This window comes from Labrus bergylta, chromosome 19, assembly GCF_963930695.1.
Source record: "Labrus bergylta chromosome 19, fLabBer1.1, whole genome shotgun sequence".
Lineage (NCBI taxonomy): Eukaryota > Metazoa > Chordata > Actinopteri > Labriformes > Labridae > Labrus > Labrus bergylta.
In genome coordinates this window covers 5,573,941-5,588,036 of record NC_089213.1, presented here as the reverse complement: position 1 = coordinate 5,588,036, position 14,096 = coordinate 5,573,941, and the positions used below count along the sequence as shown (strand labels likewise).

Genomic DNA, 14,096 nt, shown 5'->3' with positions numbered 1-14,096 from the left:
GGACTTCCACAGAAACCCTATGGTTTAAGGTGCAGGGGAATATAACAAAAATAGCATACAAAAAAGGAATCTTTGTAAAATTCCTTTACCTTCAACTGTTGACAGTCCAACAAGCCACAAAATCACACAGTCCATTTGGCTGAGTTCAAAACAAATCCTTCAGGTTTCACATTCTCAAAGAAGTGTTCAAAAATATAAACATCCACGGTTTCATCCCACTAATGCACGTCTCTGTCTCGTTCCTGCCTATGTCACTTCAACAGCAGTGCATTTCCTTGGTCTTTCAGAGATGCTGTGTGGCATCAGCGAGGCAGTGAGAGAGTGAGCCCTCCCCCTCGCCACCATATTAATCACCAGCTCTGTTTATTTAAAAGACTGTTAGGAATGAGGGAGAGGTGGAGAGATGGACCGAGGGAGGAAGAAGGGAAAGAAGCAGTCATCGTCTCCCTCTCTGAGAAGTCCAAAGTCCAAGGTGAGCTGAGCACCGTGAAGATAACACCCCTTTGTGTTGCTGTCAGAAGCACAAAGTATAGCTCTCTCCTCCATATTCATGTACGGCGACTCATTCCTTGACCCGCTTTCTTACTCTCACAAAAAAACCTCTGCCTCCTTCCTCTCCGGTCTCCTCTCTTCTCCGTGGTACAACAGGAAGAGGCAGAGGGGCTTGGACAACTTTTGAGAGACTCAGTGAGAGGCAGCCGGAGAAGTGTAAAAGTCTCCTTTTAAGGTGAGAAAACCCACTCTGTTATATAAAAAGAAAGGCTGCGTGGGGTGCAACGAAAAGGAAAGAAATACAGTCCATGGATATGATTCTCTTTTATCTTCTTGTTTTAAAAAAATGCAGCGAAATGAACGACGATACGGTATCCAGTTTAGGAGACACAACAATGTCTGTCCTCCTTGGGCTTTGGAGGGAAGAAAACTTGAGAACAATCTGAGAAATAAAAATCCCTTTACCAAGTCACTGTGCCACTTTGTGGTCCTGAAAGTGTTCAAGCAGTCCACAGCTTTTCATTTTCTTTTCTTCAATCGCTAAGAATCAGGGCTTTGTGCATCCAGAACAAACCCTAATTTTGTCTAAGACATCTCATCACCATCATAACAGTCATCACTATTGAATCAAAATCAGCGCAATTATCCGTACAACGGTCTATCAATTTGAAGAAAATCCTTCTGCTAAATCCAGAACAAAGAGAGAAGCAGTCCGCTTTTGCGTGAAGAAATCCCTGTCAATGTTTCAATTCTTCCTTTTATCTTGGTTTCTTTCTCTCTCATCCTCTAATCCTCCACGGCTCCAGGGGGAGAGGTGGTACAGTAGATCGAAAGCAGGCAGGATCTCGGAGGGGGTGAGGCTGCAGTGAAAGAGGGCATGTGGGGTAGATAGTAAAGGGGGGGCCGTGGGGGTTGATCCTGGACCAGCCAGGCAAGCAAGGAAGGCGAGCAGGGGCAGAGCAGCGAGTCGTGGGACTGTATCCAGAGGGCAAAGACCCAGACAGCCCTCCCAGCTTTCAGCCCAAGCTTTGCTTTGCAGGCAGCGTCTTCCCCCCCTTCTCCACCAGCAGACAATCCCAGGACACGCTCCCTTCCCTCTCTGCTCTTTTCTTCGCTGTCTTCTTTCCCCCTGCTCCAGAGTCCGTGCTGAGAAGGAAACAAAGTGCCACGCAATCCCAGTTCCTCTTCTCTCCTTCTCTCTCTCTGTGAGACGTGTGGGCTCCCCAGCTCTTTCTTTCACTCCCGGTCTCTGTTCTCAGGCCACAACACAGCTGAAATGGTTTGCAGCTGCTAAAAAAATCTCCCTCTTTTCCTCTCACTCTCGCTCGCTTTGCCGCTCCCCCCCTCTTCTCTCACTCACTCGCTCGCACACTCACTCACATGTCCCTTTTGCCCTCTCTCTCTCTCTCTCTTTCCTTGCTCTCTCCCTGCCTCCCCTCCCTGCTCTCTCTCTCTCTCTCTTTCTCTCTCTCTCTTGCTGTTTGTGTTTGAATTCAGCTCCGTTTGTTCTGTTTCCTGCACTGGTATTAAAAGACAGGAAGTGCTCCAATCATGCTGGTTTCCTCTCTGCCAGAAAAAAAGGGAAAAAAATACGAGAGAGAGAGAGGCGTTGGGGCATTAAGTAGCGATAGAGAGTGAGGTAGATTGCGAGGAGGGGGCGTGGAGCCAGAGAGAAAGAGTTTTGCAGAGGAGGATTTTGCTCACAACCAAAAATAAAAAATGTATCAGCTGAATAGTGGGATGTAGCTCATTATCCCACGCTGAGCAGCAAGCGATAAACCGGTTTTCAAATAGTTACAAGAGGAAAGATAAAGGCTCTAAAAAGTCATAAAAAATACAACATGCGGGTTCCATGCAGGCGGCGTACAACACAGAATCACACACGCCACTGAGGACAGTTTTGGTTGGCTGAGAGACAGAGAAAAAAGGTGGCTAGTGATTTGAGATGTCTACATTCATCACAGCTTTGTAATCCACTGTTAATTCTCCCGGGGGGGAGCACAAAAAAACCCTGTCCTCTGAGCGAAAAGATACAGACTCAGTGAAAAAGAAAGCAGAAAGAAGGAAGGAGTGGAGGTAGGCACACACAGAGAGAGAGAGAGAGAGAGGGGGGTGGGACTGTGACAATAGAGGCTTATCAGTCAGTAATGAGCTGTCTTTTTTTTCCCCCCAAAGCAATTGTCCAGGCTCTAGGCAGAAAAGGAAGTCCAGTCTGTTTCTATTCTCTCCTTTGTCAGAGTTCTTACAGGTCAGTGGTGCTGAGTGGGTAAAAGCAAAAAGCTGCTGGTGGAAAAGATACAGATGCACACAAGTCTGTGATATTCACAGACTCCACTTGTGCATTCCCGTCTGCGCCCTCACTGAAACCCAATCCGGCTGGGGAGTGTGTGTGTGTGTGTGTGTGTGTGTGTGTGTGTGTGTGTGTGTGTGTGTGTCAGAGGCCAAGGGGCCAAGAGGAAAAAGGGCTGTGCACAAAATAACAGGGGAGGAGGAAGGGGGGTGCTGCTGTCTGCTTCTTCAGGGTGCCACACAAAACTTTAGAGCAGCCACACAAGCAGCAAGAAGGGGGATAACAGCAAATATGGCAACCTGCAGCTCCAGGCCAGAGGCAGGGAACTTAAAGCCACTTCTCTTTTTATCCAAAGTCACCGACTTCTCAGAGCCAGATGCTGCGTTCCTCTTCTTTCTTCTTCCCTTATTTTTTCAGCATGTTTGTTTGAAGCAGATCTCAACCAAAGACCTTGTGCTTTCTTTATTTTCTCTTTTCCTGCATCTCCGTCGCTTGCAAGTGGCCTCCTCTCTCTTTCTCAACTGTTGCGCAGAGAAGCTCGTGGCCTGCATGTCAAATATGCTAAATACTCCACTCTTTCTTTTTAACTCTCTCCCCCCCCCCCCTCTGTCAGTTGCGCTTGCAGCTGTCATTGCCGCGTCCAAGGCAAACGTCTTCATAGAAACAAAAGGGGTTTGTCACTGGTTTGCTACACACACCCACACACACATGCAAAGCTCACAATCTCTCGCGCGACCCACGGCTAACCGACAAGCCCCTGTACACAGACCACAACAAGATTTAAATCCAAGCGTTTGCAGATGTGGGACAGCTACCAGGAGATCGGACGGACGGGGGAAAAAGAACCCAGAACAAGAAAAATGAAAGACTTAAGGAGGCTAAAGGACAAATAGGATCCCATAAACAAATTAAGCTTATTTAATTTGCTCATTCAAATGACTCCTTCCTCCCCCGCCTCATTGACTGTTGACACAAGCAGAGTCTATGCCTCCACCATTGACCCCCCCCCATGATCTGTTTAGGATTTAACCTGATAAGCCTCTGCGGCTCTCCCCATTCTACAACCTTGCCTGTCATTTTCATTCATTCATTCCCGAGGCGTCACGGCTGGTTAAAGAGTCACAGATCAGAAAGAAAGAGGAGGGAGGGAGGCTGTGAGGAGAGAGGAGTGCTGGGACAAGAGGATTAGGTGGTGGAGTTTCCCCCCGGGGGTCATTCTGTGGTAAAAAAAAAAAAAAAAAAAAAAAACTTTACCTCACTTTGGTTCACAGCGTCCACTAAATGGCCTGTTATTCACATGAAAATGGTGTTTTGCCAAAATGGAGGGCTCACACTGGTGTTTTCTGCATCTAGAGGTTTGAAACCACTTAGTGCCGCTAAGTGACATAAACACAAACACAGGTGGAGGGCATGAAGTGTGTATTATTGACTTTTCTGGGTCGTTTATTTGCTCATGGGGAAACACCTGTCGACAGGAAAAATATACTCTCCGTCTGTATCGCTCCTTTCATTTCTCTCCTCCCTCTAAAAGCCAGAGAAAATCTGCAATCTGTGTTAAGAAACCGCTGTGGTTAAATGTCATTTTATCCCTCCATGTCTTGTTTTTCGATCCTTCCATCTGTCCCGCTCTCCGTCCCCCCTCTGTGGTAACCTGGCAGCGGGAGAAAAATCGGAGCTGCCATTTCGCTTTCTCTCTGCGCTTTCACTCTCCTAACCCGCCCTCCTCCTCCTCCTCCTCTCCAACTCTCCGGGGTAGTTTTATATTAACTAGCAGGGCATTTCACCTGCCCGTGTGTGTGTGTGTGTGTGTGTGTGTGTGTGTGTGTGTGTGAAAGCATTTACTGTTCTCAACCTTCCTAATGCAGAGAGACAGACAAAGGAGACCTGGACACACACACCCAAAGTCAGACAAAGACAATAAAGCACACACACACACACACACACACACACACACACGCACACACACACACACACACTCTAACGTCTAAGCAAATAAGGCATGCACCTTCGCCACCATGCTCAATAACCTCAATAAACACGCCTGTCAATCATCAACACACACGTTTGAAGGTCATCGTGGTGGTTTCAGTTTTTGCAGCAGATTTGGGGAGTGTGTGCAGGATCGTGCAGGTGGACAACTGACTGACTGTGTGTTTCACAATTTAACAGTAAGCGAGTCGGCGTGTGCACAAAGACATTCTTTAAGGCAATAAAAAGTTCACACTTTCTGCAGCCTAGCTTCCACCGCTGCGTGTGGGGCGGTGTGTTTTCATTCAGCTGGCAGACAGAAGCGTATGTCACGGGTGGATTCCAACGTCGTCCATGTGCAATTAATGCAGAAAGGACTTTTCACGTTATAAACATTTCGGAGGTCAATTCTCCGCGGAGATTTAGACGTTTTGGGGAGTTTAAAAGTGGTAAAAATAGATGAATTCTCTCTTTCTCTCTCTCTCTCCCACATAAACAACACCTGTGAGGCTGCCTGCTGAGAGGTCAATGCTGGAGGTCAATCTCGCTCTCACAACCACCTCTTCTCTTTTTCCTCCAGCCTCCGACATCTCCCACACATCCACACACCCACACGCTCCTCTGCAGGATCTCAGCACACATCCACACAGCGAGCAGCACTCAGTCTCTCTCAGTATCAGTTCTTTTACGATGCTTTAAGGTTGTCAACGTGTTCGATTCTCTGATACGAATGGATACCACATTATTTAAAATGATACTGTCACCGTTATCATGATAATCAGTAGTATTGAAAAATAGCAAAGCTTTAAAGAAAACCTACTGATGTTTAGTCAAAAGCTTCAATCAAGAGAGAGAGAGGACTGTCTCAAATGTAAAAATAAATTGGCAATGTTTTGGTTCCAAAACATACATGTGCAAATGAGAAAGTGTTGGCTCTATTTACTGTAGGTGGAGATCGATTGATTGGTCGAGAGTGTGCAGGAGTTTGTTTGCAACTTTTGTGAATGTTTGATATTTGTCGACCTGTGTGTGTTTTAAAAAAAAATAATCAACCACCAATGCTCGCTCATTCTCGCTCTCGCTTTCTCACCGCAGCTCGGGGTTAAAATCTGCTTGAAGAAGATTTTCTGAAGCTTTGGTACCTTTCATTACTATCAATCTTAATTTAAAAAAAATGACAACCTTACAGGCAATACATTTTCTTAAGTTAAAAATACAGGAGAGAAAATCAGAAATGGATCCCTAGAACTCTTTTTCCTCTCATGCTTTTCACGGTCGCAGCAAATATGTTGTTGGAAAATCTCTCTCCATCTTCCCTTTACGTTATTCCAAGAACAATTAAAACAAAACAGGTATTTTGTGAACTACTCTTAAATATAATGATTTATTAAAATCCCCATTTAATCTTTCTATTCATATTCGTCCACCCACACCTCCGAGGAGAACTTCTGCTTTCACTGACTTCAGAGAAGGAAAAAGACAGAGAGCGAGAAGGCCGGGCCGAGCCATGACATGCCTTTCTAATTCACAACAGCTGAAACAATATAGGACCTGAGAGTGGAAAGGCTAAGATGTTACACACACACACACACAAGAACACACACACCATCCCAGAAATGTTTAGATCACACAATCCAAAGTCAGAACAGTGAGTCACTTTCTCGATCGGACCCTGAAACGCTCACACGGGTTCCGGGAGATTTGTTTGTGTGAGCAAGCAGCTGAAGGTAAATTCAGCCGGTGAAATGAAGTTACATGATTACAGAAATGATGTTAGCTGTGATCCAATCAGCTCCTCCAAGAGGCAAAACGACAGAGGGAAACAGGAGTCATGCACTCAGACACACACACACATAAGGATACACCGAGAGACATTATTAATCAGACTGAAGGAGAACAGGAAGACCAAATGAAGTCCAGCAAACTTCAGGAAATAGTCTGTCGCCCAGATGACGTCTGACTCGGATTAGCCGAGGAGTCATGAGAGGGTTACCGGGCTCTGACACACTGACCTCCTCTGACTGCACGCCACCTTTGGTTTGAGTGGGGCGAGCCAACATGGCAGCTAGAGCAAGTGTGCAACTCTGGGCCCTGTTGAAAGTAGGGTGCAGGGTAAGAAGCTACTTTTTAATACTTTGTTTTCAGCTTCTGGTAACATGTGTTTCATCATGTGTTTTCTAGTTATGTATGTCTATGTCCAGTACAATGAAAAGAGGCTGTTATCTTAAGGTGACAGGTTGCATTTTCTCATCAATAAAATCCATTTTAACCTTTTAAAAGCTAATCCTGCATTTCTTCTTGAGGGTTTTTCACGTCACTAATGATTTATGGTTTCCTGACCTGAGCAGAGATTTTGCTGAGGGCCTCTTACTCAGCCATATTCAATATGAGCTCTCATGAACGCATCATGTATGTAAGCTGCACTGCATGGCTCTGTTTTAACACATGCTGTCTTTAAATCAGGTCAGTTACGGGAAAAAATGTATTTTACAAGCGACACAGTAGCACTTTGGATGCGCTCGACTTAAAACCCGCTAATTACCAAACTAAAATTGAAATGTGTAAGCAGCTTTATAGGTGAAAATTAGGACACGTTCCAGATTCACAGCACGGGCCCAAAGTCAACCAAGTGAGCTGCTGGCCCAGTTTGGCTCCACTTGTACTCCCATCATTAAATAGTTGCTGACACAGTCAGTGTGGGGAAGGACGGTGAGTCACGCGCTTTAAGATGGAGAGGAGGAACTATAGGAGGATAAAATAATACGAGAGGAGGAGGTGAAGGGTGTGAGGAGGGGGGGGTGAGGACAGGGGGAGGCGTGCAGTCATGATTTAGGACAGGGAACACGTCTGCACAAAGACACACACACACATGCTTCCAGTTCTGCTGTCACCCAGACTAACCAGCCCCTCGCAGGAATGTCCATCTGCAGAGTTTAGAGCCTCAAACACTAATGTGCATGACTGTGTGTGTGTGTGTGTGTGATCATCCCACCCAGAGACTGTGTCAGCTGCTTCGGGACGGAGTGAGCCAGGGGCATGCAGTGGGATGTTGATGCCACACCCTGATGTGTGTCCGTGTGTATTTGTGTATTTATGTGCGAGGGTGGGGAGAGGAGACAGCTGAGATTCTGGATTGCACCCCGAAAAAAGACTGGAATTAGAAGCATCCTCTGACACACACACACACACACACACACACACACACACACACACACACACACACACACACACACACACACACACACACACACACACACACACACACACACACACACACACACACACACACACACACACACACACACACACACACACACACACACACACACACACACACACACACACACACACACACACACACACACACACACACACACACACACACTTCAACAGCCCACAGAGTGACCCTAAATACAAACACAGATTCCTCAGTAGCACATATGTGCAGACAGGAGGGCCATGTATAAACATGTACAGAACTTATTGATCTTGTTTCTCACACAAATCTTCCTCCATGTCCATCATCCCTTCTTCTTCTTCCTCTCTGTCACTATTTGCTTCAAAGCACACAGTCCATAGTTTTCTCTGTGGGTCAGAAGTAAACTCATAATACTGACATCAAACTCGGTGTCATGGGACCGACATGTCCTCATGTACAAAATGAAGCACGCTGCTTCAGGAGTCTAAAATCAGAAACTGGAGACATCAACACAAGCAGGCCAAAGTCCATCCAGGTAATGGATCTGCTTCATTTAAGTTTTCTGTTCATCAGCTTCTTCTTCTCTGCTCTTTACATATCGTGGATATGTCGTGATATACGTTGCATTGATACAAAGACAAATAAATTGCCATCATAGCGTCTGACTCTGTTGTTTGGTCCGTCATTTCTGGACTCCATGACCCCGCCCTGCCCCCCTCCCCCCCTCCCCCCCCCCTCCCGTCCAACAGGGATAGTCTCCCACTGTGTGAACTCTAACTCAGGAAGAGTTCAGAGACAGGCTGCCTGAAAGGTTCTAGAAACGAGTGCAAGTGTAAAAACAGGTTCATAGATTTGTGTTTTTCGTGGCATGTGCTTTATTTGAAGAAAAAGACGGATTTTTAATAGTAAGATGTTCTCTGAACACAAGAAGCTGGAGGAGAACTTTGCTCTTAAAACTCTGTGATGAACTGGAGTCAAACTAACTGATTCTAAAAGGAAAACGAGGCACAGAATCTGACCAGACTTCTGATGCCTTTTGTCAATTCATGGGGCTCGAGAGGTTCAGTACACAAACAGTTTGCCTTCTATACTTATGTTCTACGAGTGAGGACTCATTTAGATTCTCTCTCTCTCTCTCTCTCTCTCTCTCTCTCTCTCTCTCTCTCTCCTCATTGACCCAGTAATTATCTGTGAGATCACTGTTAGGAAGTTTATAAAATAATCTGACAACATCACCTCCCACTCCCATGACCCCTTCTCCCATGGCTGCCCTCCACACACACACACACACACACACACACACACACACACACGCGGTACTGAAAGAGCCCCCTCGTCTTTCTAAGCATCGGCATGACATCATCCCTCTGGATTGGAAATGGGGTCTGGTGGGGGAGGGGAAGAAGGAGAATGAGGAGTTGGGGAGAGGGGTGGCCCGGTCTGTTTCGGAGCCAGACAGACATGTTTAGGTTTGAAATGAGCCGAGCTGGATCGGTTACAGAGGAGAGAGAGAGAGAGAGAGAGAGAGAGAGAGAGAGAGAGAGAGAGAGAGAGAGAGAGAGAGAGAGAGAGAGAGAGAGAGAGAGAGAAGAGAGAGAGAGAGAGAGAGAGAGAGCGAGAGAGAAGGTAGAAACAAAGCAGAGCAGGGGGCGACTTCAAAGATCCCTTTAAAGACTGTTTCAGCAGGATAGAGGAGGTATGAACTGCAGCTACATTACAGAGATACAGATGACAAAGAGTCTGAAAGGGTCCAAAGACCGTTCTCACTGTGTCCCCTCTTTAACAACATTTCGTATCTCTCTATGTGCATCACTAAGCCGCCGTTATGATCTATTATGATCTATCAGTGCTCTCTCTTTGACTCTCGTTTTCTGTCCCTTCATCCCAACCCCCCCCCCCCCGCTATCCTCCCATTTTTTTTTTTTGCCCTCAAATAAACACCCTCCGATAACAGTGACAGACTTTTCCTCCATGCTCTACATTCTCTGCAGACCGTAGTTATCATGCCCCCACGTTTGTTTTTGTCACCCAGTCTGCCACCAGCGTGTCTGCACCTCCGCTCACAGCTTCTAACGGAGGGGAATCTGAATCAGTGCACCGACGACATGATTATCACCTTCAGATTTTTTTTGTCTTTTTTTTGTGCGACTATAAAGTTCATTTTTGCAAAGATGCATGAATAATTAAAGAAGACAGGCAAAATGAACCCCAAAATAATAAAATATGATAAATTAAATACAATCCACAAAGAGGAAGGCTGGAATATAGAAGGACTGGTATCAAAGATGAAATATTACTTTCTAGATATTGACTTTATAAAATTACATCAAGTCTTTCTTTTTGTCATCATTAAGCGCTCTTAACTATGAAATGCTGCAAACCATCAAAAGCACCCTCAGTAAATATCTCTGTCTTTGTGCATTCAAGATCGTTTTACATTTAAATCAAAGGATTGTTTTTGTCGAAAGTGCAAATGAGTTTAATTCTAAAGCAGAGATCGGAGAGATGCAGAGAGATCCTTAACGAGTCCCTGTGGTTTGATAAAAAGATTATTCTACATGAAGCGGGTTATATCAGGAGTAAAAGACACATACTGGTTTAAAAGTGTCGACTGTAATGTTTCTATGAGCAGATTCTCTCCTGGTTATTTGCGGTGTGGGTGCACCTGTAAACCTGCACACTGACACCTTTCATTTAACTGAACACCAGCCAGAAGAAAGCTCCTCTGTCTTCTCTGATCTGCCTCTCCTTTTCAAGTGCAGCCTATTTCATGTTTCCCCTCTCTCTCTCCCTCCCTCCCTCCCTCCCTCTCCCTCTCCCTCGCCCTCCCTTCATCCTTCCCTCAACACCTCTTTATCTCGTCTGTCTGCTTGTTCTATGCAAAACATTCGCTCGGTTTGCTCTCATTAACAGACGAGGGGGGGGGGGGCACAGTCAGTCAGAGAAACCCAGAAACAGGTGAGAGGAGAGAAGAAAGACGCAGCCGCAGAGAGGTTAGTGGGTCAAGAGTGAGATGAGAGGGAATGTAATGACGATACTCAAAAACAAATATCCAGATAATCCGATTGAATAAAGAAAAAAGAAAACACCAGATAGAGTAGGAATGAAAACGAGCAGGACGAGGATGAGAAGACAGGAGAGAAATGTTCTTTGATCCACCCACACGTCTTTTACCAACAGAAGAGAGAGAGAGAGAGAGAGAGAGAGAGAGAGAGAGAGAGAGAGAGAGAACTCTCCGGGGAACGAGCACAAGTCACACTTTATTCTTCCAAACGATGAAGCACTAATATCACATGAATCAGCGATCGCATTTAAAAGAAAACGTCACCGTCTCTGAGGTTCATGTGAGCGCTTGTTGATTCATGCATTCTTCTCCTTCCCTTTCGTGAGCTTCGTGTAGCTTTCTGCAGTGGACAGGATGTGACATCATGGCCAGAAAATGTGCTCTTAAATGATAACGGTCAGACAGAACGAGCGGTCTGTACCCGTGAAGCGAGCAGAGGAGGAAAGCAGTAAGAGACAGCGGAGGTGCCAGACGAGCACATTCCTGACATCAGCTCTTAAATACATGAGGTAGAAACTATATGAAGATAAAGAATGAACTTAAACAGAATAAACCTGTTATATCGACACATATCAGACATTAAATCAGCCGATACGATGGTCAAGTGATGTGATGATATCGGCTGATATCAGCTGGTCGATGAATCCGTAGGACTCCACAAGAAAATCTGCAGAGGCGACTTTAGACCATCGTCCGTCACCACGGTGACAGAGTTTACAGAATGATCAAAGTGTGGTGTGCGGACGTCGTGAAGTGAGAGGAATGTGAGCGAGCGTGAGAGAGAGAGAGAGAGAGAGAGAGAGAGAGAGAGAGAGAGAGAGAGAGAGAGAGAGAGAGAGAGAGAGAGAGAGAGAGAGAGAGAGAGGGATGAGTGTCTGGTGAATGTTAAAGAGAAGCACTAAAAGAAGTGAGAAAGTGTCCTTTAAAGAGAGCCTCATGATTCAGCAGTGTGTCAGGCCTTTCAAGCACATGTGTGGCTCAACTAATTGCTGTGTCCTCACACACACACACACACACACACACACACACACACACACACACACACACACACACACACACACACACACACACACACACACACACACACACACACACACACACACACACACACACACACACACACACACACACACACACACACACACACACACACACACACACACACACACACACAGCCTTACCTCATGGTCTCTAGAGGTCTGAACATAAGAAAGGATGGATACAGACCTCCACTGAGGCTACAGATATTGAATGTCACTATTCATGACACACACACACACACACACACGCACACACGCACACACGCACACACGCACACACGCACGCACACACAGCGCGGCTCTGAATCTAAGTTAATGTTATGCTGAAGATTTCCTCTTTATCTCTGCTGATTAGTTTCAGTGGCATGATGGGAAATAAAAATGTTTTCAGCCTGAATTCACTTGGATTCTTTCATGTTTCTTTACCAACATCATCAATCGGATATTAAAACTGCCTGAGAGAGCGACACACACACACACACACACACACACGTGTTTGAATACCAGCGACTCCTCTATGTCGTGCAGCACACGGCAAAGAAATCCACATAAAAGAGAATTATGATTAAAGAGGAGAGATTTCATAAACTAAATCAAATCAGGCCTCAATCAGCTCGTCAGTTTACCCTCCAAACACAAACACACACCGCCGTCAGCTTTTCATTGCACACATGCACGCGGCATTTTGAATCACGCGCGTGTGACTAATCAGAAGCTCCTTCCTACCTTGAACTCCTGCAGCTGCTGTTTGATCATCTCCACCTCTGTGCCCACGAGGCCCTGCGCATTCAGCCCCTCCTCGGCCCTTCCCAGCAGGCTTTGCAGCGCGGCCACCTGCCTGTAGAACTCCCGCACTTTCTCGGCGGCGTCCTCGATCTGATCCAAGCGGGCCTGACCACGCTCACTCAGCTGGCAAACCAAAAAAAGAAGGAATTATGTGAAGACGAAAACAAGTTGACTTTTAAATTACTTTAAAAACTGAACAGATGAATTTCATGTTTCCTCGTGCTTACCTTTCCGGCCTGGCGACTCAGAGCCTCCGTCTCCCGCCTGAGAGCCAGGAGGTCAGGGGACGAGCCCTCTCGCCGCAGCATGGTGGTGCACTCCGACCCGTGACCCTCCAGCTCCGACCTGAGGTTGGCCAGACGGGACAAGAAGCCCTTCAGGGCGTCGGTCTGAGAGGCCAGGGAGTCTGCATCACGTCCCACCGGGCTGAGGGAGTCCAGCTCGTCGTCGAGGTCGGCGAGGCGCGAGAAGACGTCTCGTACGTGAGACTGGACCTCACCCACACCCTGCAGCCGGGATTCCAACGAGGAGCAGCACTGCTCAATCTGAGGAAAAGATAAAGAGAAGCGGATGAGAAAAAGGCACAAGAGGTGTAAGGAGACGCCCTAGTTAGGTTTTGTATTTTCTCATCAAGTGAACAGATGTGATTATTGAACATCTGTCTCTGATTCTCCGCTCACTGTAGTATTTCTGGTTTGAAAAACATTTCAATTAAGGTTTCAATCAGCAAAGAAAATGAATAATGAAATTTTATCAAAGAAAAAAATGGAGGTAATGAGTTGAACACTAAATATGAAATCTGAGTGATTCATCGATCACTTAAAGACATTGAAAGTCATTTTTGTGGATCATAATCCATCGAAAAATTGGCAAAAAAAAAAAATGCAATGGAAGAAAATGATATTGGTAAAATTGAGCTTGTTTCTTTCTTATTTAAATCTTAACCCAATGTAACCAAAGCAGAAAATGATGCAACACAACAGCATGTAAAAATAGATTCAGCCAGTGTAGGTGCAGGAGAGAGACATTATCTAAGAGCATCTGCATCATCAACAACAGCAACAACATCAGATCAATAATTCAGAAAAGGAAACACAGTGAATAACACGGGCTGCTGTATTTACAGAGAGACTTCCTGTGATAGCTCGGACCTTAAATGGAATATTTAGAGCCCGCGTTGCAGAAAATAGATGCAACACTGTGGTCGTGGTGTTGAATTCTGCGAGCTCTGGTTTACATTTCAAATGTTGATAAAGT

The 14,096-nt window shown here is 45.8% G+C and overlaps 1 protein-coding gene across 4 annotated transcripts in view; it reads right to left on the bottom strand.

The window, feature by feature from the left end:
* The window catches only part of macf1a (microtubule actin crosslinking factor 1a), a 231,681-nt gene that overhangs the window by 47,915 nt on the left and 169,670 nt on the right, over positions 1-14,096 (bottom strand). For all 4 annotated transcript variants that reach the window (XM_065948500.1, XM_065948501.1, XM_065948503.1 and 1 more), the window contains 2 exons: positions 13,067-13,384; positions 12,780-12,962 (listed from right to left, as the gene is read on the bottom strand). In XM_065948500.1, coding sequence (XP_065804572.1) covers positions 12,780-12,962; positions 13,067-13,384 — 501 coding nt within the window. The remainder of the gene's footprint in view (positions 1-12,779; positions 12,963-13,066; positions 13,385-14,096) is intronic.